This window comes from Marmota monax, unplaced genomic scaffold (assembly GCF_021218885.2).
Source record: "Marmota monax isolate L192 unplaced genomic scaffold, Marmota_monax_Labrador192_F-V1.1 WCK01_AAM20220418_F8-fsc00008, whole genome shotgun sequence".
Classification (NCBI taxonomy): domain Eukaryota; kingdom Metazoa; phylum Chordata; class Mammalia; order Rodentia; family Sciuridae; genus Marmota; species Marmota monax.
The window spans coordinates 6,676,685-6,702,151 of NW_026694432.1; the positions used below are offsets into that span (position 1 = coordinate 6,676,685).

At 53.5% G+C, this 25,467-nt stretch overlaps 1 protein-coding gene across 7 annotated transcripts in view; it reads right to left on the minus strand.

Moving 5' to 3' along the window:
* The window catches only part of Ptprf (protein tyrosine phosphatase receptor type F), an 83,262-nt gene that overhangs the window by 2,407 nt on the left and 55,388 nt on the right, over positions 1 to 25,467 (minus strand). Inside the window, exons 12-33 of one of the 7 annotated variants that reach the window (XM_058570815.1) lie at positions 22,118 to 22,423; positions 21,268 to 21,461; positions 17,932 to 17,958; positions 16,524 to 16,641; positions 15,867 to 16,445; positions 15,078 to 15,175; positions 14,635 to 14,888; positions 14,458 to 14,551; positions 13,661 to 13,879; positions 13,157 to 13,311; positions 10,587 to 10,702; positions 7,883 to 7,915; positions 6,968 to 7,065; positions 3,917 to 4,040; positions 3,575 to 3,750; positions 2,217 to 2,336; positions 1,809 to 1,963; positions 1,444 to 1,729; positions 1,175 to 1,353; positions 813 to 939; positions 460 to 585; positions 40 to 194 (exon numbers count right to left, since the gene is read on the minus strand). In XM_058570815.1, the coding sequence (XP_058426798.1) occupies positions 40 to 194; positions 460 to 585; positions 813 to 939; positions 1,175 to 1,353; positions 1,444 to 1,729; positions 1,809 to 1,963; positions 2,217 to 2,336; positions 3,575 to 3,750; positions 3,917 to 4,040; positions 6,968 to 7,065; positions 7,883 to 7,915; positions 10,587 to 10,702; positions 13,157 to 13,311; positions 13,661 to 13,879; positions 14,458 to 14,551; positions 14,635 to 14,888; positions 15,078 to 15,175; positions 15,867 to 16,445; positions 16,524 to 16,641; positions 17,932 to 17,958; positions 21,268 to 21,461; positions 22,118 to 22,423 (3,739 nt within the window). The remainder of the gene's footprint in view (positions 1 to 39; positions 195 to 459; positions 586 to 812; positions 940 to 1,174; positions 1,354 to 1,443; positions 1,730 to 1,808; positions 1,964 to 2,216; positions 2,337 to 3,574; positions 3,751 to 3,916; positions 4,041 to 6,967; positions 7,066 to 7,882; positions 7,916 to 10,586; positions 10,703 to 13,156; positions 13,312 to 13,660; positions 13,880 to 14,457; positions 14,552 to 14,634; positions 14,889 to 15,077; positions 15,176 to 15,866; positions 16,446 to 16,523; positions 16,642 to 17,931; positions 17,959 to 21,267; positions 21,462 to 22,117; positions 22,424 to 25,467) is intronic. The other 6 variants (XM_058570817.1, XM_058570816.1, XM_046468560.2 and 3 more) reach the window with 6 other exon arrangements.

Consider the following 25,467-nt stretch of genomic DNA (forward strand, 5'->3'; position numbering starts at 1 on the left):
TTTCAGGCCCACCCCCAGCCCTGATGGGGACAGCCCCACCTGCAGTGTACTGTGATGGGACCGTCCTGCCCAAACTGCTCCTTGGTCTTGTGCACTTGCCCGATGAAGTCTATGAAGCCCTCTCCTGTCTTGGGAACACCCTGCTCTGGCCAGTCTGTGAACTGGAACTGCCGGATTGTCCTCGACTGCCCATCCTGGGAGAGGTGGGCAAGGTACAGGGTTCAAGTTTGTGTCTTAGGCTACAGTCCCTCTGGGCCAGGTTGGGGGAGTACAACGACACAGGCATGCACCCTTGAAGTCATTACCCATGAAGCCACCCAGGAAGATAGGCGCACACTCCCAAACCTACACTCTCTTTTGATTCCTGTAGTTAAGGTATTGTGAGGGCAGCCCCTGCCCACATCTGCTCAGGCAGTGTGGTCCTTTCGTGTGAACAGATAGTCTCTAACCAATACTTACCCGAGCATCTGTGACTTTGAACTCACGCAGGATGTACTGGGGCATGTTGTACTCAGCCATCGGGTCAACAACAAAGTACTGGTAGCGAGCAGAACGCTCTGCTGGCCAGTACTGGTGGCACTTCTCCTGTGGACACAGGGCCCAGCCCCCATGATCAGGTGGGGAGGAAGGAGGAAGGGAGCATCAGGTTTCAGAGGATTGTAGGACAGGATGCCTCAGGTGGTGAGAAGGTGGGGTCTGAGGCTAATGCTGATGGAGGCTGGGGTATGAAAATCTCCTTGTTACATGGAGAGTAACAAAAGGGGTGTCTCTCCCAAGGGTGGCTGGGTCCTTAGGGGAAGGGGTGGGCTCACCCTGCCCATCTCCCGAAGTTTGGTCAGCATGACGATGATGGTGGAATTGTGCTCCCATAGCATGCGCCAGAAGTCCTCGGTGCTCTCTGCCAGAGGCCCCTGTGTAGCTATGTAGGCCTTCTGCTGTCTGGGTGGACATAACACTGAACATGCTGGAGGTGCTGCTGCCCCCAGTCTCCCCTGAGATTGCCTGGTATCTTGGGGCCCTGCACAGAGCACCCCTCCTCTAGGAAGCCCTCCCTGCTTTTCTCGGCCCACTCTGGTCTTCTGGGTTGGCCCTACCATGTTTCCCCTCATCCCCACCAGCCAGGCTCAGGCCTGGGCACTATAGTGCATGGTGTGGCAGGGACAAGCCTGCTGACCTATAGCCATCCAGGAAGCTGGCATTGATATAGTCAGAGCCTTCCACACCACGGATGGGCTGCAGACACACCCGGGTCAGTTCATAGGGCATGATGTTCACCAGGCGGTTCTTGAACTTGTTGCAGGGCAGGTTGGCACTGATGAAGCGAGATGTGTGGGCCTTGGAGCTGGCCAGCAACTATTGACAGGAAGGGTCTGGTCAGGTATGGCTTTCTTGGGGAGCCACGGGGGTTCTGCATAACCCAGTTCAGGCCCACTGGAGCCCTACCTTGAATTCGAGCTCCATGGCAGTCACACTCTCCCCTGGAGGCACTTGGCCCAGCTTCTGGATATGGGCGTAGAGGTTGCGGGCAGGCACCTCTGTGTGTCCACATGTGGCAGCCTCCAACAGCGCCTCATGGATGAACACATACTGGTCCTCTGTCTGCACCATATAGTTTCTCTGCGATCTCATGCATGTCACATGGCCATAGATGTCAACTGTCTTTTCATGCTTCATTCGTTCCAGCATGGCATCGATAACGATGAAGCAGCCAGTACGGCCCACACCAGCGCTGCAGGACATGGGCTCAGCTTGGGTTGGAGGTCCCTGCCTCCCACCCCACTCCCTCTGGTGGCACCATACCCTCTCACCTGCAGTGTACCACCATAGGCCCTGCATCTAGCGGGTTGCAGGCTTTGACCCGTCTCAGGAAGGCTAGGATGGGAGTTGGGTACTCGGGAACCCCATGGTCTGGCCAGGCCATGAACTGGAACTGACGCAGCTCACGCTTCTCACTAGAGCCACTCTGGGGAGCAAAGTCAGGAGAGATGTGGTGACCAGGAGTCTGCCTGCCACACACCCAGGGCCAGACTCACCACTCTTGGAAAGATTCAGAAACCATACAAGGCACCCTGAAGAAGCTGAGGAAGTTCTTGTATCACCCCCCACAACCCCCACCCCAGTCCTTGACCCTCTGATACCTACACTGGTCCCCAACTCTAACCCACCATACTCAGGCCTCTGTCCTTATATGGACAATTACCATGGCAGAGTCATACCTTGTGGAGAGCAAAGGTGCGCATAGTGTATGTGGCCAGCTCCACAGTGTCCAGCAGAGTCACCTGAATGAGGCCGTAAGTCTCAGTGCCACGAGCTGGCCAGTACTGATCACACTTCACCTGCAGAGGGAAATACAAAGCAGGGAGCAGGGCACAGGTGATGATGTCAGAGAGTACACAAAGGCCCAGGCAGGCAGAAGCAGAGAGAAAGGCCCAGCCTATTGGTTAAAAGATCCTCCAGCCCTGAACTCTCAAATCCACTGTCCTGCTGGGCACAGTGGCACATCCCAGTGACATGGGAGGCTGAGGTAGAAGGATTGCAAGTTTGAGAACAGCCTTAGCAACTTAGTAACAACCTGTCTTAAAATAAAAAAAAAATTAACGGCCAGAATTGTGGCTCAGTGGTGGAGCGCTTGCCTAGCATGCGTGAGGCACTGAGTTTGATCCCTGGCACCATATATAAATAAACAAATAAAATAAAGGTATTGTGTCCATCTACAACTAAAAAAATATTTTAAAAAAATTTAAAAGGTTGAGGATGTAATGATAAAGTGCCCCTGGGTTCAATCCCTGGTGTCCCACCGTCCCACACAGAGACACGCGTGTGCACACACATACACCCAAATCATTTCCTCTCTTCCTCATCAAGCCTCATCACACTATGTCACTACCCTTGCCCTCACTGGTGGAATGAAGGCCATAATTGAAAATTATTATTATTATTTTTTAAATTTTTTAATATTTATTTTTTTTAGTTCTCGGCGGACACAACATCTTTGTTTGTATGTGGTGCTGAGGATCGAACCCAGGCCGCACGCATGCCAGGTGAGCGCGCTACCGCTTGAGCCACATCCCCAGCCCCGAAAATTATTTATTCAAGACCAGATCGCACCAGGCACATTTTCTGCCAAATTTACCCATAACGTTTATGCCCCATTTTCAAGCTCTGTAAATTTTATGTTCCAGTCAATGGTTTGCAGTGCAAAAGCAGAAAACAGCAGATCCTTCCACTAATTAACTGAGGAGATGTGTTAATGCCCCAGGAACACTCCAGCATCTGGGGAACATGTGAACACCCTGGGAACAAGCCAGCAACTGGGGAACATATTAGCATTCCAGTAAATGACAGCATTTGGTGAAACACATTAATATCCTAGGAACCCACTAGCATCTGGTGAACATGCTACATCCCAGGAATACCCCAATACCTAGGGAACATGACAGTACTCCAGGAAAGCAACAGTGCTTGGGGAATCCTTTGAGGAACGTCTACCCACAGGGACAGAATAAGGTGTCCGATGTCACCTGTTGGCTGAGTTATTTCCTGTCCACCTCCTAGCAGGGCCCTTCAGTCTCACCCGGGACTTCTCCTCCAGCCGCGTCATCATGACCACAGTGGCTGTACGCTGTTCCCACACCATCCGCCAGAAATCACCCATGGTCTCAGGCAGTGGGCCCTGTGTGGCAATGTAGGCGTTCTGCTTGCGATAGCCATCGATGTAATTGGCATTGATGTAGTCACTCCCCGGGACACCTACAGATGGAAGGGGATGTGGCAGAGCATTTACTAAGTGCCCCTAGACAAGAGTACCATGGCTCAGTGCACTCAAGACTCAGGGATAGCCTCCATAGCATGAGTCAGCCCAGATAGCAAGGGGGAGGTGAACAAGGGCTGGGAGGAGGCTCTGCCCTTGGCTCACCATCGATGGAGGTAAGGATGACTCGAGAGTGGTCGTAGGCAATGACATTTGCATAGCGGTTTTTGGGCTTGTTCACCTCCAGGTTGGAATTCTCCCATGTGAACTGCTGTCCAGGGTCAATGGACTGCGGGGGACAGAAAAAGCAGGTGGAGTGAGGGGTGAGCAGAGGGACACCTGCCCCCTGCTAGGAGACCCTGCCTTCCAAGCTGTGCTTACATCCTGTCTTCACTTTGAAAGCTGCACTGATCCTCTACCAATGCTGCTGGTAAAGCTGAGCACCACCCTTAGCCACAGAGCCACAGAGTTGCCAAATCTCCTAATCAGGAAAGTGATGTACAGAGGAGTCCTTTAACCATGGCACCAGATCTCCTTGTTTGGTAGAGTACACTGGGGTGGCCAGGGGAGAGGACTGTGCATTCTATGAATGAAATGGGCACAGACAGATGGAAGCAATAGCAGCACCCTTGGCCAGACTAAAAACTATTGAGTGCCCTGGACACTGTGCACCACCCTGCCTGGCTCTCTTCTGCCTCTTCAGCTGTTTCTTCTCCATCTGCTCCCCAGGGCCTGCCCATCTGCAGGTTGGATACAGCTTCTTCCAGTGATTCTCCCAGGCCCTCTCCTCACTCTGTCCCCTTTCCTGAATGACCCCCACTGCTGGCAGGATTCTTGCACTTGTATGCTGGAGCTGTCCAAGACCCCGGCTGCAGCCCAGGAGCTCTTTCCTGAGTACCTGGCAGCCTCCTGGACAAGGAACTCATTGGCCCTTCAGTCTTAATTCAAAGCCACATTCATTAGCTTCCCTGCCAAATCTGCTCTGCTGCTGGGACTCCACCTTAGTGGATGGCACTATCATCCATATCCCAGAAGCCCAGGCCAGCACCTGCCAAGTCCACCTCAAAACCTCCTCACAGCCCCTCCTGTTGACCAGCATTCTGGTGCTCCTCCCCTCCTCAGCTCTCCAACCTGTTGCCATCACCCTCCCTCTTCCTCTATTCTGACCCACTCTCAATGACCCTTCAGACATTTCAAAAATGCAGATCTGAATATCAATTTCCTGCTTAAAAGGCTCCATGCTCTCCATTGCCTCGGCAGTAATGGTAATAGCTAACTGTCAATGGGATCTTCTGATGTGCCTAGCACTGTCATGAGTACTCCGTATTTTCTCATCTAATTCTATATGAGATGGGTTCTGTCATAAGCCTCATTTTACAGATGAATACATTCCATAGTACTCTGCATTGCATGCAGCATCTTTCATATTTTGGTCCCAGCCTTGACACACTCCAGGGGACAGTGCCAGTGCTCCAAGAGACCTCCAAGCACAGCCCGACCCTTGGACTGCCTCAGTGCTGTCAACCTCCCTTCTCTGTGCATGTTGGTCATATTTAATACAAGGACATATGGATTTGGTCACACATTCAATGCTGATTACCTGCCTGCGTGTTTCCCAACTGATTGGTTCCTAAGAGCATTTGTCTCCATATCCCCAGCACCCAGCACAGGGAGTGGCATACACTTTAGTGCTTGCAAATGTGATAAAAGAGTAACAGAATGTTAAGGATGAGAGAGCTCTGGGATCCTGGCTGAGGGAGAGCCCTAAGCAGCCTTGAGTGGCCAGAGTGGACTTCTAGGTAGAAGAAGGTTTTACAGGATAACCCAGAGAAGAGGACAGAACAGGTAGTAGGTGGCAGGGGGATTGCTGTGATCAGAGGTCTTGTGAGCCTACACAGTGAGGCCCATCCTCATCAGAAGAAGGGCAGGGATGGGACATGGCATAGATGAGTCCAGGTGGAAGACCACTTCTGGTCAGACAGACAGATAATGAGCAGACAAGCCAAAATTATGAGCTTGTTACCTGCAGTGAGGCCACACAGAAAGCAGGCCGCAGTGGGTGCCCTACCATAGAGGCAGCATGGTTCCTTTGAAGAAGGAGTGTTCATCTCTTTGCCTGCCAAGCTCGATTTTCTCTTTGGAAACCTGGCTTAACACGCTGGAAATCTGTCTGGCCTCATGACCCTTAGAAATGCAACCTTGGTACCCTGGGACACTTCCCCAAACACACCTGAGGGTGGACATCTGACTGAAAGAGCAAACTCTCAGGTTAGGCTGAACCAACTCACCCATCACTTATCTGTCAATAGTGTTTTGAGGTCCATGTCAGGTGCTGGGAAAAAGAGTGATGGACAAGGCAGAAAAGACCTCTCCATGCTTACTACAGGAGATGGGCCTCTCCTTTAGCTGTGAGTCAGGTAGAAGCCCTCAGACCCTGAAATCTGAGCCACCAATAGGCCAGAGTGAGGTGAGCACAAGGAGGGTCTGAAGAGCAGGGCCTGAGCCCCTGGCTCTTCATCTGTGGGCTGTTTACTGCGAGTGCACATGTGAGCACAGGTGGGTGACAGCTGACGGGATAGAAGCTGGGCTTCCACCACACCTGCCTGGGGACAGCTCTCTTACCCCTCATGGGTGCAGTCACCATGGGAGGCTCAGCACTCTGCTGTCCCAGGCATCAAGTGTGTGGGTAGAATGGTCATGCAGTGCAGGCATAGGCTGTCAGGTAGGCTTGAGTTGGAATCTTAGCTCCACTACTCATCAGCTGTTTCACTGTGGGCAAGTCACTTTCCCTCTCTGAGGCCCATTTCCTCACCTGAGGGGACAGTAATATAGTACCACCTCAGAAGGTTATGCGGGGAGTGAGATGATGATGCTTGGTGCTCAGCCAATGCTGGCCTGCAGTAAGCTCTTGACAAAAGCCAACTATTGTGGCTATTATTACTGATCTGGGTCTGTACCCTGTGTTTGCCTCTGTTAGCATCAGGGTACGTGTGTGAGCACCCAGCATACTGCTAAAGCATCTCCTAGGTGACCACCAGAAGGTCCTGGGCAGGGCCTTGGCTAGACTCAGCACCTGAGGAGGCCAGTTCCCCAGCTGTCATTCCTCTCTGTATACCAGGAAAACCTGGAACCCTAACCACTGCTTTGACCTGGGACAAGATAGGAGCTGTTATGGGGTAGGCCCCCGCCCAGCCACATGGGACAGGGTTGTCTCACCTCATACTCCTGGGAGAACTTGAGGCCATCATTGGCTTTGAGGCGTTCAATGTTGTCTGCCAGATCAGTGATGGGGATGGGTGGGTGGTCTCGCATACCTGGGGAGGCAGGGCACACACAGGCAGTTAACATGAGGCTTGAGCAGGGTGGTGGAGACAGCCCTGATGCATGTATGTGCACATGTGAACATGTGGGACCATGGAGCACTTGGCACTGGTGGCATGGAGACGGCAGCACATGCGGCAACAGGGATGGAGGAGCACACAGTGGCCAGAGGGTAGAGAGGACAGAGGGAGAAGTACATGTGGTGTGAACATGTGGAAGCATGTCAGGTGACACTGTGCTGAGTGGGGGCACAAGGGCTCTGCCTGGCAGGTCTGCTCAAGAGAAACGGGAGGCTTCCTCCCTCCTGGGCTCATACTAGAAGCCCAGGTTGGCGGCAGCTGATAGGTGGAAGCTGGGTTCCCACCACACCTGCCTGGGGACTGCCCTCCTGCCCCTCACTGGCGCCGGTCACTACAAGAGACTGGGTGACACTGCTGTCCCAGACACAGAGAGTGTGGATGGAGTGGTCGTGAAGTACAGACGATGGCAAAGAGACCCAGAAGGAATACACAGAGAGAAACTGAGATGAGGAGGAAGATGTAGAGAGAGAGACAAGGATACAGGAGGGAGAGGCACCCTGAGAGCTATCAGACTGAGAAAGAAGGCAGAAAAGAGAAGTGGAGGTCATGAGGTGGGAAGAGAGGAAGGGGGCAAAGGAGAGAGATGAGGAGACGCCTAGGAGGGGAGAGAAGAGAGGAAAGGAGAGAGATGAACAAGGAAGGTAGGAGGCGATAGGATGAGAAAAGTAGAGAAATGGAAACAGACACCAAAGCCAAAGTTTCCCAAAGCGTGGGAACTTTGGAAACTAACTTGAAATATTCGGGCAACTGGGGGCACTGGAACCTGCAGAGAAAACAAACCAAAAGAAAAAAAACACAATGGGGCGAGAGAAGAGAGCCCGTTAACCTTTTCTGGTCACATGGCTATGAGCTCAGACACAGTGTGGGTGGGGCAGGAAGGTCAGAGCAGTGAGGAGCAGGGGGCCATGGCACAAAACCCACCACAGGCCTCTGGTCTCCCAGTAACGCAGACAGATGTCCCACCTCTAGATGTGAGTGTTCACAAACCCCATGGGTTGGTGGCCTTTCAGGGTTCTTTTTATGACCAACTATTAAGTTCAAACCAACCGTATTCCTTCCGGTATCAAAATTTGGCCTTTGGGGTAGAGAGTGTATCTCAACAGGAGTGTGTCTTCTCAAGTGCCTGCCCATGTCTCCTTCACATGCAGTGGCCTCTGAAGAGTTTCTCTGCAACCCCCCCCCCCCACTTCTCCTCAATCTGTGGAAACATTTCTGCCCCAGTGCTGGGTTGCCACACTCCCGCCAACGTCCTACCAGCCAAGGCATTGGTCCTCCCTTGAGTCTCCCACTCTGCTAAATAAATTGCTTAGTCCCTTCCTGCCATGCACAGTTCTCTGTGGCACTTGAGAGATACCTGCTCCTCATGTCACCCCTGCCCTCCTCCTGACTACTCTTCAACCATCCTCCTTGACACTGTGCCACCCTCCCTCCCTGGCTCCCTCTCCTTCCTGCCTGCTCCCGGGAAGAGCCTTCTGTTTGGGGGCTTTGGCTGCTGCATGCTCCTCAGCACCTGCCACACTGGTAGTTTCAGCACTGAGGCTAGAGCAGAGGTCCAGACCCTGCAGGCCCATTGCTACCCGCAGTCACAGAGCCATCCTTATATCCCCCATGTGCACTCAAGCCCAAGTCCTGCTGCCCTCATCTCCTTCATTCTTCCTGAGTCCGTCCCTTCCCTCCATCCCCACTGATGCCTTCTACCCACTCAGCAGCCTAGTCTCTCTGGTCCACTTTCTCCCCCTTTAATCAATCCCTTCTCACATAGCAGTCACAGTGCTATTTCTACAGCACAATTCTGACCCTGTTATAAACCTTTAGTGCTTCCCTGGGACCCTCAAGATGAAGTCCCAAGTTCCTCAGCCTGCTGTCCAAGTCCCTCTGCAAGGGGACCTCTGGCCTGAACTTCTATTCACCTGTTGGTCAACTCCAATATTGGAGAAACACTCAAGTAGCTCATGTGTGCAATGTCTCCACTCAAAAGAGCTCCTCCCACCCTTTCCCCTAAACAATGCCCTCATGGATTGGCACCTCTTGCCAAGCAAGTCCTCTGCCCTGCAGTGCTACTGTCCTGGTACTTGTATTCCTCACAGATCAAATCTTGCTGGCCTGCTAGGGTTACCTGGCTTGCTCAATGTCAGAACACATGCCCTTGGAACTCAGTCACCATGTTGTAAGGAAGCCCAGGTCACATGAAGAGGCCATGCCTAGATGTCCAGCTGACAGTCCCAGCTAGGCTCACAGCTGATCTGTCAATCACTAGACACCTCAATGAGCCATCTTTACAATCCAACAGCTGGGAAACTTTTCCATTAAGAGGCCAGACAGCAAATATTTTAGGTTTTGCTTCCAATATCTACTACATCTACTGATGTCTGTCTTTCGAGTGCAGACAGACCCAGAAATGAATGGGTGTGACTGCATTCCAGGAAAACTTTATTTATAAGACCAGGTAGTGGGCCAAATTTGGCCATGGGCCATAGTTTGCCAACCCCTGCTTTAAATGATTCAAGCTCCCAGCCTTCAAAGTCTTCCGGCTGAGGGCCCAAACATTCTAGAATAGAGACGCTGCCCCTGCTGTGCCCTGTCTGAATTCCTGACTCATAGAAACTGTGAGAGATAATACATAATTATTGTTGTTTTAAGCCACTAAGTTCTGGGTTAATTTGATATGCAGTAATAACTGGCTCATATATACACAAACCCTCTGTGTGTGCATTAGTTCACTCATTTGTTCTGTTGTTGTGTGCTCATTTCACAGGCATTCAACAAGAACCCATTGTATACTGAATGCAAGGATGGGGGATGAACAAAACATGGTATCTGGTGCTGCAGAACTCAAAGGTTGTGGCTGAGGGAATTCCAGCAGAGGAGATCCCCAGCCATGAGTGGGGCACCCTCCCAAGAGGTGAGGTCTGTGCTATGTGGCTCAGAGAAAAAGGAGTGACATTTCAGTAGAAGAAACAGCCAGATAGCATGAGAGTGGCTGGGGAGGAAGGGCAGGCAGTGAGCCTTGAGCTGCAGTCCCTGTCCTTGTAGAGTAGATCTGGAGCTGGCCTGTAGGAAAGGTCAGGTGTGACACCTCATTTCTCTTCCAGTTTCTTGTGGGGCATTGCTCACTGCTAACATGCCCCTCTGTGTGGAGGGTCAGAGGATGGGTGCAGAGACTGGCCACCCTGTGACTGGGATGTGAACTCTAGGGAGCTCCTTAGCCCACATTCAGAGGCCTTGACCAAAGACCCGCTGGGACTGATGAGCAGCTTTGCTGCCCTGAGGAGGATCCTGGGCCCTGAGCACCTGACCAGATATTGGATATGGGACTTTTCTGTCACTTCAGTCCAAAGAGAACAAAACTGGGGTCCTTCAGTGACCTAAGGAACAGAACCTGCAGCCTGCTTAATCTAGGCTGGCAGGCAAGCAGGCTGGGGAAGCTGCCCTACCTGGGGTCTGGTAGTTGAGTCTTCGCATCTCCACAGGGTCAGAGGAGTGGGCCAGGAGGGAGTCCTTCAGCCCAATTGATTGCTCATCCTTTGATGATGGGGAGTGGGTCCTTTTCCTAAAAAGGCAGAGGGATGTCAACCATGTCAAGGTCCAGGTCAAGGCCAGCCAGCTTCAATGGAGCCCCCATGTTCACAGTTCTACCCGTCCACTGCCCCACCTCATACTAGGGTCCTCTGAGCATGGAGGAACCAAGGGCAGAGCAGCCTCAACATGAAGGAACACAGAGTAGGAATGGGGTAGGGAGACAGCAGGAGTGTGGAGTAGACAGAGCAGGTAGTGCAGCAAGGAAGGAAAGGGTCACAGAGGCTGTTGGCTCCTTTGGACAGAAGGCAGGTCACTGCTGGGCAGTGGCTGCTATCCCCAAGATGACCACAGCTGAGGCAGCAGAAGCCACCAAGAAGAAACATGCAAATGACATATAAAATACACAAACATCACAGGGGACTGGGCCCCAGCTGTCTGGCTCTCCAGGTATCAGGGTAAATGCCCAGAGCAGCAGGGGAGGGACGGGAAAGGTGTCATCTAGCCAGGTAGAGTCCTGTCCCACTGGCTTCCACTTTCCCATCCACAAGGACAGGGTCAGACTATAGGATCCAGCTGCTGAGAAACACCCTGGGGCCCTTTGCAGTCTGCACATGTGTACTGGGGGAGCTGCCGAGTGTACTGCGGTGTGTGTGCATCCGGACACCGTTCCCTGCTGCTCTGCACAGTGGAGCAAGACAGTCTCTTGCAGCACTGAGGTAACTTCTCCGAGAACTGGGAGCCTGGGGAAGGTTCTGGTGAGCTCTGAGGACTCAGGGGAAGCAATGAAGCTGCATCGTGCATGTGCCCTGCGGGGAGGAGCATCCTCTGTGGAGGGTATGGAGTCGAAAGGGCAAGACAGCAACAAGGCCTGCCCCTTATGCCAATGAGGATTCGTTCTGAACCGGGGAGCCTGTTGTGTTGACTGGACAGTTTGTTGCTTAAGGCAACAGGTCAAGAGGCTTCTGGTCAGAACACCGTCCCTCCCTGCTGGCCTGACATGTACACAGGGATAAGAAGTAGAAGGGAGGCCTGTGAAGGGAGAAGGAACAACTCCTACCTTTCTTGTTTACTAGGTCCCGAAAGACAGGCAAGGACAGAAGAAAGGAATGATCATTGTTTCTGCCAAGCACTCAGCCCTTACATGACCGGGGGACACTGTGGGATCCTTATCCCATGTGACATTCACAGGGAGGGGGCTCTCTTTTGCATAGACACCATGATCCAAATGGGAGTGGGAAGGATGAGTGGGTATAGGAGGTACTCCTCAAGGCCCACCCATAGGTGTGAGCTCTCCAGGCAAGGGAGAGATGGGGCAGGAGACAGGCACTCCTCCATGGAGATGCGCCAGACACACAGACCAACACACATTCTTCTGCCAGGTGCTCTCAGACGTGCTTATGTGCTCTGCCCAGGGCCAAGGATTGGAGGCTCAACACACTGTACCACAGGCCTAGAATGTGTCCAATGGAGCATTCTGGGGCAGAGGCATGGCCGTGTAGGGAAAGGATGGGGTGCCAGAGAAGGCCCCCTGGGTACCAGCACCTTGAAGTGAGTCTTCAAGGACGAGGAAGCAGCGGGGTGCAGAAGGGAGGGCTGCAGAGTGGAGAAGGGCTCAGACTCCACTGTCCTGGGAACTGCATTAGTTAGGTGTGATGATGTCAAGAGTGGAGGCAGGGACCAGATTAGCCAGGTATTCAACTGTTAGACGGAAGACATTGGGCTTTATCTTTGAAGCCACCAAAAGGTTTTAAACTGAGAGTGACAACATTAAACCTCTGTGGGTGCAGCTCAGTGGTAGAGCGATTGCCTAGCATGTCTGAGGCCCTGGATTCCATCCCCACCACAGCAAAAAAAAAAATTGTGAAGTTAAATCTCTGGAAAAACCTCGGAGACTTGGAAGTAGACAGAAGGGGAAACTTCAGGGGCAGGTGGCTGCAACTATCCAGGAGAGAGGACTGAGTGTTAAAGACAGAGACCAATATAGTTTTGGCACAGTGGGCCTTCAGTTAATATTTGCTAAGGGAAAATCTGTGGGGATGTGTTCCTGCGCCTCGGTCTTGACCTCTCTGGGCCTAAATAGGAGAGCATGGCTGGTAAACCACGTAGGAAGAGTGGCAGGAAGTGCTGAAACTAGAGGACCAGGAAATTTTAGTGTCTGGAAGAGGAGACAGACTCACTCACACTCAGACAGAGACAGACAGACAGATGCCCAGGGATGTACACGAAACAGCTCTCTTGAGATCCTCAGCCCCTCTTCACACCCAGGCTGACAGGCACACAGAGGCTCCCCACCAGACAGGTGCATACAAGCAGACGCAGGTGCACACACACACAGATGCTGCTGCCCATCCTGGCTTCCCACTGTGCCTGGGGGGCCAGAGGCCAGGTTGGGATGGCTGCACTTACTCCAATGCACTGTACCCAGAAAGGGCCTTCGAGGTGAGGGGCAGGCGCTGTCCCCAGGGTCCCTGAGCGCAGCACTCACCTCTTAAACAGGAGGATGGCGATGACAATGAGTATGATGAGGATGACTGCCAGGACGGGGCCTGTCACCCACAGCATCTCGGGCTCCTCCTGCTGCTGGGCTGGTGTCACCTGTACCACGATCTCATCCGAGTAGGGGCTGGAGGCATAGCGCTTCTGTGGCGCAGCAGAGGAACAGCACGGGCGGTGAGCTCAGTGTGAGACTCCCACCCTCTGCCCATCAAACCTGCAGAGAATGTGCTGGGGCTGGGTTACACTGGGCTGGCCCTGGCCTGGTTTTCTAAACCCTAAGAGGTTGACCTGAGGCTGGGCAGCAGGATTAGGTTCCTGGGCTAAATCGGGTCTGGCCTTTTGGGTCTTGCCACCTAGTGTCCTGGGGTCTCCTTAGGCCAACTTAGGTCTCAGGGGCCACCCAGACCTGGGGTCTCCTCATGTTTGAAACTGGCCTAGTCTTAGGTCAGGTCTGGGGTCTTGGGTGCTGAGAGCCAAGCTGGCTCAGGCAGACCTGATCCACAGGTTCCTTCAGGGAGGCAAGCACGAAGCACTGGTAACTCAGGTCTGGAGACAGGGGTCGGTTGTAGAAGCCTTGGTAGCTCTTCTTGTCCCCCAGGGTAAAAGTCTCAGGGAGCACATCCACCTGAGCAGCTACATACGGCTTTAGCCGTTCTGTCTGTCGCCGCTGCCGCTGCCGCTCCTCACCACCCTGCTCAATAGCTTCCAGAAGCTGGCAAAACAGAGCACAGAGTCACACAGGGTCTTTAAGCATGGTGTTCCTGGGGCCATGGCCTGGCCACTGCAGGTACATAATAATGCCAGGTACCACAATGGTACCCCTCCCGCCAGCCCATGAGAAACCTTATGGGTAATTTCATCCTAACCAGAGAGACAGTTTCCAAATAAACTGTAAGGAGAGAATAGAAGACTTCATGTGTCCCAGGAAAACAAGCTTAAGGCTCATTCCAGCCTCTCCATGGTCTCCATATATGTAGGATTCTCGAAAGTCTACAGAGCTCAGACTATAGCTATGGAAACACCCCCGCTGTTACCCACCGCAGGGGATTCTCCCCAAACACTTCCCAGGCATTCTCCACAGTCTTCCAGGAGTCCTCTGAATACTCTCAGGGGCTTTTCCCTAGAGCCCCTCTCTCTAGGGAGGAGACAGGCTGCCAGCCAGAGCAGTCACAAGAGTGATTTCAATTGGGGTAGGGGACCCAAGAGAGTCCACTAGGATACACTCAGGGCAAGGTGGCTACTGCCAAACTGCGTGGGGTATCATTAGTGCCAGTCCCCTCCCCCAGGCACCTCATCCAGCTCCAGCTCCTCAGGTGTGTTCCATCTTGGTGTGAGCATGTTTCCACCCACACGGTCAATGGGCACTACCACGATGTAGAACCACCTGTGTGGGCAGAGCAGGAATCAGCACAGCCATCACCAGCAGCCTGCATCCATGCCCTACCCCTGCCACCAGCCCCTGCATACTTGACCAGTGAGGGGTCCTCCACTTGAGGCATAGAGAGGGCAAAGCGGCCATCCTCTATGTAGGCAGAAGCAGGCAGCGGCTTGTGTGGCAGGAGATCAGGAGCCGTGCGGATGGACACCAGGTGCTGCAGGCCTCCCGCACTGCTGCCACGGTTCATCAGCACAAATGAGTACTCTGTGTTAGGCTGCAGGTCTGCGATCAGCTTCCGCATCGAGTGCCCATCCACCTCCACACTTTGTCCATTGTACAGAATCTGCAGGAGATGAGATGGGGAGCTTGGCAGTGCCTCTGAGTGAGGTTCCTACCGTGCGCCTACAAGGCACAGGATGTGAACCAGGACCCAGTTCACAGACACATGCACACATGGACTGGGAATTGGAATGAATGACAGCACACAGAAGGCCTGTGTGGGGTGGTCTGGCTGACTGTGGCCCTTACCCACCTTGAAGGGCACAGCAGACTTGTAGGAGTCAGGGACCTCCCAGCTGAGCAGCACAGATGTCTTCATCGCAGCTGCCACACGGAAGTTCTTAGCAAACACTGTGGAGGCACAAGGAGGAAGTCAGCTCTTGCTGGCTATCTGGAGTGGGGTGAATGAGCCAGAGGATGAGACATTATTGGGAAATAGGGGTTTAGGAACAGCTTCAGAGAACCAAGCACCCCCATTCCCAGCCAGCTTCAAATGGCACAGTTCAACTCCCAGCCCAAGCTCTTCCACAGTGAGCACTGAACAGGGTAGCGGATGCTACAGCACCAATTGCCAGAAATCTCCAGAAGAGCATGGGTAAAAGCTTGAACTCACAGACACCAAGTTAGAGGCCAGGTGTCAGTGGATAATGGTCGTGAGAAGCACATGGCCATACCAGGGCACGGTGGAGCATGTTCACTAGAGGTCAGTGGGTTTTAGAGATTAGTGCTATAAACCAAAGATCAGTAGGCTGTACACCCAAGAATGGTGATGGAATCAAAAAGAGATCAGTGGGTCAAAGTCACAAGAAATTGAAAGGTCACGCAGCAGGTCAGTAGGTCAAGGACAGCAGAAGTCAGGGGTCTCACACCCAAAAACATGGTGCCCATTCACTAGAGATTAGTAGTCACGGTCATGAGAAATTGAGGGGTCACACAGCAGAGGCTGGTGGATCACAGTTGCCAGAGGTCAGTGGGTCAAGAGAGCAGAGGTCCCCAGGCGTAGCCACATTTGGGCAGGCATTGCCATGCCCACAGCACACACCTTGCTCCACAGGCATGGTCCGGGACTGGATACTGGGGCTGAGTGGACCGGCGCCTTTGCTGGTACGTGCACGGACCTTGATGTCGTAAGTGGTGTCCGGCTTGAGGCCAGACAGAGTAAGGTGTGTGTCAGCAGAGAGGTTCTGCAGCTCCTGCTGGCTATTGATGTCACGGTACACCACAGTGTAGTTGGTGATGCGCCCATTCCTCTCTGCTAGCACTGGTGGGTCCCAGGCCAATTCTGTGGTAGACGTGGTCAGTCCTGTCACTCGTAGGTTTTGGGGAAAGCCACTAGGCACGTCCTCAGGAGTTGTAATCTCCTTCTCGAACTCCTCGCCTGGGCCGGCCCGGTTCTTGGCAGCAAGCCGGAAGATGTAGGTGGCCCCCTTGTGCAGACCGGTGACTGTAAAGTGCTGATCATCTTTGCCAAAATCTATGGTGTTAGGCCGCGCCTCATCGGCCCGGCGGTATTGCAACCGGTAGCCCAGCAGCTCACCAGGCAGCTCCTTGGGTGGGTGCCACTGAAGTAGCGCCGTGTTCATGGCTGTGGTGCTGACCATCATGGTGGGTCGGCCTGGGACTAAACAACCACGCACTGGGCTCTGGTGCTGCCCTCTCCAATGCCCACCCTCAGCTCTGCCCCTGACCCCTCACTCACCTGCCCCAGTTGTTGTAACAATTTTGGGCTTGCTTCGGGCACCATCCCCCTTGGTGGTGTAGGCAGCGACAGTAATGGAGTAGGTAGTCTCTGGGGTGAGGCCGCTGATGGTGGTTTCCTGAGGGAGGAGGAGGGGCCGTTCCCATCAGAAGAGGTCAGACTGTGTCAGCTACCTCAGGACCCTAGCCTGCAGGGAGGCCCCAGGCACACAGGGCCAGAGATCCTGGGAGGTTAGGCTGTGAAATGCTGGACTGCTGAGGTAGGGCAGCCAGGTAGAATGAGGGCCGAGAGGATCCCACCCATTCCAGGAGCCACAGGCCTGGGACAGACTGATCATTCTTCCTTTCAGACAAGAACAAAGGGCCATGCCGTTTCCTCAACTCTGTCGTGCTATAAATGGCACCTCTCGAGGGCCCTGCACACATTCTCACAGGGCAGAGCCTCACACATACCCAGCACCTGCATGGCTACTGGCACTCACATGCACACAGACTACAGCTCTGCCTGCACACACCTGCGGACATTAACACACACACACACACACACACACCAGGGTGGAGGGGCCCCACCCTACTAGTCAGGATCACAGCTCACCACCCCTGGGCCACTGACTCTGTGAACAACCATTCCCTGCAACACCCTATACCTGAGGGAGTAAGGAAAGACAAGAAGAAGACAAGGAGCTCCCCTACACCTGGGGGACTCGCTTCCCATGTTCCCACTGATTCCTAAGAAGTCAGCCAGGGCATGTCTTCCCACCTTGGAAGATCCTACCCATACACCCATTTCCAGCAAAGGCATCGTTTCTGGACATGCGGAGAAATAGCACAGGGGGACCAAGCCACACCACACAGGGAGAAGAGTGGGAAGGAGAGGGGACCACCGTGCAGTGGGAACAGGGCTGCCACCACCAACCCTGGTGTCCCTCCAGCTCTGAGCCTCACGTGGAGTCATGGCAGCTACCAACAGCCCCTCACAAGCCTCTTCATGTCCCAGCTGGAGGGTCTCCCAGGGCTGGGGCTCCAGCAGCACCAATGCCCAACCCAGCTCCCTAGACTCTTGTCCCAGCCTGCGCCCTAAGCAGGTGATTTTTCACTCAGGATCAATAAGGCCTAACGATCAGGATTGGATTTAACTCCATCCCTGTCTGGCCGGAGCAGGGGCCAGGCCCTGGTCGATCATGAACATTGGCTTCAAATTGCTGCTCGACAGGCGAGAAGTAAGGATTAGAGGAAACGCCAATCACTGCTCAGCTTGGTGCTCGTGTCTAAACGCCAATTTTCTCCAGATGTGGCTGGTGCCCTGTGGATCTTGGCAACATAGGCTGGGAGGAGAGAAGGGAGAGGGGGAGTGTCCCATGAGCCCAGCCTGACCCAGTCTTGCCCACGCTTGCACACCTGTTACTTACATAGTCCTCGGACTCCTCTGGCTGCCACTGACCGTGGGAGAGGGAGAAAAAGGGAGACAGGATGGTGAAGGATTCTGGCCTGGAGAGGTCCTGGCCCATGAAGGACAGATAGAGGCCTTGGACCTCTGAAGTGCCCACAGGGGTAGCAGCCCAGGACAAATTCCCATCCAAAGATTCAAGTCCCTGCCTCACTGAACGCAGATAAGGGCTGGGAATCCTGGAGGGCAGACAGCCTGAAGCGGTGGAGGAGGTGAAACTGAGGGTCAGAGAACTCTAGGTAGAGACCCTCTGCAGCAGAGGCTACGGGTGTGGGGTGGGTTTGAGAGCACAGGCAGAGAGTAGGGAAAAGACTGAAGGGTGAGTGGGATGACCACACAGCTTGGTAGTCCCAGTCTACATGTGTCTTGGTATGATCAATCAAGGCCTCTTTCCACTCTCAAAAGTATTACAGTTGGAACAACAAATTATAGCCACCTGAGTATAAGGAGCACCCCAGAACATAAGAGATGCATGGTGGCTGGGGTGGGTCAAGGGGCAGATTAGCCAGCAAGATTATGAAGGTCATGAGTGTCCAGCTTAGAGCCTGGGCACTGCCCACAGGCACTGGAGCCCCTGACACACCTGCTCCCTTCTGTGGGTGCCTGGGCGTTGAGCTAGGAAGGCCAGCCAGTTTCTAGGGCTGGCAGTGTTGCGATTTCTTAGTAAATCCTTTAGTCTGTTGGTGCATGTAGGTGGTTGGAGGGGTACTGAGGCCTCTGTTCTGAGAGTCTGTGGTTCTGGAGGGCCAAGGGCGGGCCAATAAAGCATGGCACAGGAAGATGATTTACAGTACCTCCGGGCTACAGAAGCCATGGGGCCCCCCAGCCTGGCCCCCTCACAGGGCTGACCTACGCTCCTCCTGTGCTGGCAAGCTCTACTGCAAAGTCTTTGGAACACAGTATGGGAAGATGCTTGATAGGTTCCTAACAGTTAAGGCCACTCTGCAGGGTGGGGCTGGGCTCTGTTCCCATTTCCTTGTTGCAGGGAGGCCTGAGCTGTCTAGGCCAGGCCTGTGCATGGCGTTCTCACATGTCAGAGGCAGAGTGAGGGAAAAGGGAAGGAGAGGGTCAAATAAAATGGAGTCAGAGACAAGGCAGGGAACAGAGAAGTGGCAGGAGGAGAAAGGGAGAGAGGAGAGGGAAGAGGCTGAGCTGGAAAAACCAGAGCAGTGAGGACAGAGACCATGAAAAAGGGACAAAAGAAGACAATGAGATGGAGTAAGAAACCATCAGAAATAGCAACAAGCCTGGGGCTGGGGACTGCAGTTCAGTGGTAGAGCACTAGCCTAGCATTTGTAAGGCTCTGGGCTTAATCCCCAGAAGAAGAAGAAACAAACAAACAAAAAAACAACAACAAAAACCAAAATAGCGACAAGCCTGACACAGAATCAACACAGGAGACAGATCTGGCTGTACACTCAGGGGTCAGGGGCATATGTATCAAACGTTCTTTCTGTACTGATGGGGGCCCTGGGCTGAGCAGATGGTGCTGCTGGGTAGAGAAGAACAGGCTGCTGTGTCCTTGACAGGGAAGCAGAAAGGACAGCTGGGTCCTGTGGCCAGGCTGTGGACCAGGCCCCATCTGCTCTCCTACTGGCTGGAGCAAAATGACCATACCCAGGGGGTGGCAAGGGCAGGACCTGTCTTTAGAGGTCTTCCTTGCTCGGGTGTACTCCCCATCAAGGACATCCGGTTAAGAGGATAGTGCTCCTGATCTTCTGGCCCAGCTCCCTTCCAAACAGCTTGGGACCAGAAGGGGGCACCCTAAATGACTGCTCTGAAACCCTACTGGCTTCAGTTGCGGTGCTGACCCCAGCAGTGATGGTGGCCCTCTAGGATGGGAGGGGCTTGAGGGAGACCATTCCTGGGATGTTTCTAGGTGGGTGTGTCTGCTGAGGCTTCCAGAGGAGCCCTTAACCTGCCCTAGGAATGCAGGGGGTACACACACCCCACCCTCCACCCCTTTGGTCCCTCAGCATGGGACATGCTAAGAGGAGGAAGGGACCCTCAGGGTAGAAAGGAATTTTGCTTCAGAGGGATGAGCCCAACTGGAGGTTGTAGTGGGTGAGCCTACGCTTCAGTGAAACCCACACAGCATGGAGTATATGCTCATATTCCTGCTGTAATCCCAGGGAGAGGTGAGAAACTGCACAGGGAGGGACTCCAAGCTCCTCCTGCTAGGTCTGGCTTAGCACTGGCCCAGTTCCCGATTCTGGATGGAAACATCCTGACAGCAGACCACACCAGGTGTTATAACCCTTTTTTGTTTTTCCTACCAGGGATTAAACCCAGGGCCACATACCCCAGCCCTTTTAATTTTTTGTAATTTTGCGACAGGGTCTCACTAAGGAGCTTAGGGCCTCACTAAGTTGCTGAGGCTGGCTTTGAACTTGGGATCTTCCTGCCTCAGCCTCCCAAGCTGCTGGGATTACAGGCATGTGCCACTATGTCAGGATAACTGCAGTCTTTTTCCAGTAGTCCAGAGGCTTGGCTTTTTATTCAAGTTCAGCTACCCACTTGCTTGGTAATTCTGGCTACTCACATAGCTTCTTGGTGCTGTATATTCTTCATCGTAATAGCAAACTAGTGCTCAGAATACCCCAGGGACCTCACCCCAAGCTCATGGGGGGAACCATCACCATCACTCTCAAGAGAACAGACACTCACATAGGTTAGTGTGAGGCAGGTTAGCTGGCAGGCCCTGCCCCTGAGAGAAACATCAGGGTCTGGGTCTTCCTCATGGGGGTCAGAAGCACAGTAACACTCAGCTTGGCCATTCAGAGATTGGCATTGGCCACTGGCCTATGGCCAAAGTGGGTAGGAATGACACAGCCTCAAAAGCCGCTATCTACCTCTGGCTGTGGCAGAGTGGATACCCTGCACAGCCACTGCCTGGAAGGAAATTGAATCTGCAAGGTCCAGTCCAACCACCACACCGTCCAGTCCAACCACCACACTGCATTTGCCTCCTGCAAACCACAAAGGCCTGGGGTCTGTGGAGACGGAGCCCCTCACTGTGAGGGCTGTGGCTAAACCACTGAGACTCCTACCAGGACTTAGGTTGGCACGGTCTGGGCAGCCCTAAGACACAGAGAGAAGGTGGAATCTGGCCCTCACCTCCCAGTGCCAGTGCCCTCACCCCTGCTGCAGCAGTATATTTCTGGTGTCATGACCAGAAAAGGCAGACATAGCACCCCTGAAGACAGGCAGGGGTGGGAAGCACATCTGGGCTCCAAATGGAAAGCAGTGTATGCTGGTCGCTGTTCACCCTTCCACCCACCACCACACAATGGCGCACCTGGGCCTCAGACAGCATGACATCTTGGATGATGGGTGGACCTCGGGGCTCGCCATTCTCTAGTCGCACATAGGTGACCTGGTAGCCTCGAATCTGGCCATGCTGCTTGCTGGGGATAGGCAGCTTCCAGGAGACATGCACGGCAGTGGAGTTCAGCGGCTCCACCTCCACCTTCCTTGGTGGCCCACTGGGCACTGGGGGCCAAGTAGAAAAGGAAGTCAGACCTGGTTGTACTGATCTTGGCTCAGGTGGGCACAGCACACTCTAGGGCCTTGCCTCTGCACCCCTCTCCCAGGAAAAGACCTAATGTCATTTCCTTAGGGCGTCTATCCTGGTGAAGAATCCACTCCCTGCCACAAGGAGGAGCCCATAACCGGCCGGGCCAACCCCTCTGGCAGGGCTACCTCATTTGGGTGGAGAGAAGATGTGAGGGAATAGGTGGAGGTGAGGCACCAAGCCTTCAGCTATCTCAAAGTCAGCACAACCTGTACCAACTCTTCCTGGGCCTCCACATTATGCCAATGTCCAGCCAAGCTTGAGTTACGCTGACTCTACTTTGAGAGTCTTTTGCAGCAATCTTCCTAGTTTTGACCTCTTGAATCTTAGGTGGGGCTGCTTCTCCTACCATAGTCTTTTAAAGACTTCAGCTGCCCTGGGGAAAGCCCAAAACCTGGGACTTAGGCATAGGTTGTCTCATCAGCTACATTTCCCCAGTGTGGACCACAAAGTTTGTACCAGGAGACAAGAATCTGCAGGGGCTTGAAAAGGAAAGGCCCTGGGTGCTTGGTGGGTGGTGTCTGAGGCAGTGTGCCTCCCCTCCCCCGCCCTTCCTCCTGCCACCACCACCTACCGTCCTCGTCGGTGCGCACCAGCACCGGGCTGCTCTCCGGGCCAGGGCCCACATCTGTGTGTGCCCGCACCCACACCCGGTACTCCGTCCACTTCTCCAGGCCCACCAGGTCCCAGCTGAAATGCTCACGGCTGATGCCATCCACCACATGTCGCCCGCGGTCCTCGCCGTCCACCGCCTCATAAGCCACGGAGTACTGCGTGATAATGCCGTTGCGGCTGTTCGCTGGCGGTGGGACCCAACTTACCCGGACCGTGGTGGAACCCGTGCTCACACATGTCACCTTCTGGGGAGGGGCGGAGGGGGCTGGGGAAGACAAATGGGGGGAAAGCAGGCAGATGGAGGGTGGGGAATCACAGGCATGGTGACCAAGTCATAATGGACGGGAGACTCACCCTGACAGGCTACTTCAAGTGCTGAAAGGGCCATCATGGGGGTCCCTCTAGACAGGCTGCCACATTGTCAAGAGGACAGCCTGACTCTCTTTGAACTATGATGGGCTCTCTCCTGTCTCACTCACACAGTGTCTCACACATGCATATGGAGTTCTAACAACGTCTGTCCCATACATATGCTGTCTGCACAACACATGCACAGTGTGCATCAGAATACGGAGAATACAGCTCCTGTCTTGCAGAAGGCCAGTAGCCCCTGGGGTTTAGAGAAAAAGTACCTAGTGGAGGTGCTGTCACCCGACAGGTTCCTTGGGGTTCAGGAGGCAGATGTGTCCCTGACATGCCCAGTTACATTTCCAGACTCGTATGTCCACTGAGGAAACTGCTGCCAATGCAGAGGCTTCCTCTCCATCTCAAGTTCTGTCACCACCCCTGTGTCTGGGTGACTTTAGCAGCTCCTTGACTCACTGGCTCCAGAGCCCCATATCTCTAGGGCTTTCCTCTCCCCTGCATGGCTATGGCTCTGCCTTGTACACCGCCAATGCTGGGAAGGACCCTACCTCCAAAACTGGGCAGACCCCCACCTCTTGTTCCAGCTTAGCTGTCCCTAGGCCCCCAGCACTCTTCAGCCCTCAGACCACCATCCATCCACTGCCATCCTTGCTGCCCTTATTATCCAGCTTCAACTCCAAGGTCACCAGCTGACTACTCTCACCAATATCCCAACCTCTCTCACTTCCTCATCTTTCCATCTCCACCTGGCCCACACCAATCTGTAAGAGGACAACTCTTTGCCTTCTCTGAGGCAGCACCAGAGCAGATAAAACAAACAAAAAAGCCACCTCTCCACGGAGGCTGCTGCCCAGGAGCCCGTCCCTAGTGGTCTCCCTGAGGACCTCTGTGCTGCTTGCTGGTGTCTGTTCTCTATGGGCTAACTCTGCTACTTGGCATGGGACCCAATCAACGTTCTCCACATACCCCAAACCTTTAGCCCCCTTTGCCTGCCAGCATGTGACCATGCCTTCCACTAGCAGCTCCTGTCATTTCTTGCTACCAGAGCCACCCACCTATGTGCATTTGCACCTATTTTTTCACGCCACACTGAGGCCATGGTCTCCCATCACCCATGTCTGCCCTTACTTTCCCTCCATCTCCTGAGACTCCACCAGTTACCCTTCTTTTACTAAGCTTCCTATTTTGTTCTATTGATTCTCTCCCAATGATATTTAAATATGCTTGAAATTTTCCCATCTTAAAAGAAAACATCATCCTCAGTGCCACAGCCTCCTCTGGCTACCACGGTCCCCCTCATTACTGAGCTTCTTGACAGCATCTGAGCTTGCTGTCCTACTTCCTCACCTCCCACACAGTCCTCACAATGCCACAACTTTCATCCAGGCCCACTCTTCCACACCACCAGATCCAGCAGGAAGGCCTACGTTCCTTTTCCTGGCCACTCCATAGCAGCCTCTGGTTTACCGCTTGAAACTTCCTTTTCTTGTAACCTCCAAACCACTTCTCTCTAGATTTCCTCCCACTTCCGTCTTTCAGGTCCTCTTCCATCCCAGGACTGGCCATGTACCCCAACTTGGCTAGCATGTGGCATCTTGAACTTGGATGTCTGAAACTAGACATACTCTTCAAACCTGCTCTGTCCATTTGCTATTCTGGTGGTGGCACTCTTTTTGTAGGACTCACAAACCAGTAATAAGATGAACCTCTGCTTCCCTTTCCCTCAACCCCCCATCATGTTATCCATTATCAAATCTGGGCCAGCTGACACCCCAGAGATCTCTCTAATCTGCCACACCACCTCATCTGAGCCCCTTTACCTTCTGCCTAGACTATTGCAGAACCTCCTAAGTGGTCTTCTGCTTCATCTCAATCTGTCTTGTCCATTCTCACAGAGCCAGAGCCAGTCCTCTATCCCTAGGGCTGGATTGCTATGGCTCTAGGAGCCACTCTGGCTACAATGATCTCCTGCTCACCCTTGATCATCTGCCCTCCCGGTTTCCCAGCCTGTCGGCTGCCATGCTCACTGCTCCTGCTCCCCAGCTGGCTCCCACCTTTGCCTGCACTATGCATGGGGCCTGGCCCCCAGCAGCACTTAGACGCTTCTAGAATGAATCCACGAACACAAGGTCACAGTCAGCCTCTGGACACCACTAGTTGTTATGCACAGTCCCACATCATAAAGACTTCACAGATACTGCATATTTATGGTCATTACATGTGGTCACTAAGTCCCATGGTGCACAGCCAGTCACACCCACTGCCATCTTATCAAATAGAAAGCCTTGACACAGTGGCCCATTCTTGTTGGGTGATCACAGATAGAGTTACACACACGCTCTCTCAGTCTGTCATCTAGAGAGCTCCAGAGACCCTCAGACATGGTCACAGGGTCACCACGGAGTCACAGGGAACCACACCCAGGATACACTGACACGCATAAAGGGGCTGCACAGCCAGATGGTCAGGTGGTATCTCACATGCAGTCACACTGTCAGAGTCTCACACAGGCAGAATACAGTAAAATACAATGCCAATCAGTTGTCATGTGAATGTTGTGGTCCCACACACAGACATGGGGCACATTCTATCTCTAAAACACATTGTCACAGACCTGTCCCCAAGTGCAGTAGGCTCAGAGGTATTATACAGCTCATGGTAACTCTCATGGTGAGGTTATGAGGAAGGGGATAGGGTGGATGAGATGTGGGGACATAGGGAGGGAAGACAGCCACCAAAAAAAGTCTGGGACATGGTTGGCCCACCAAGTCACTAGTGTGACCCAGTGTGAGCGGGATGGAGGATGGAAGTGAGTCACAGACATAGAACTTACCTGGGTTGGGTGAGGGGGTACAGGGGCAGGTGAGGGTCAAAAGGCTGGGCAGGGAGCAGGGGGAACAGCCACCATCTGGATACAGACTAGGGGCACTTACCTGTCTCATT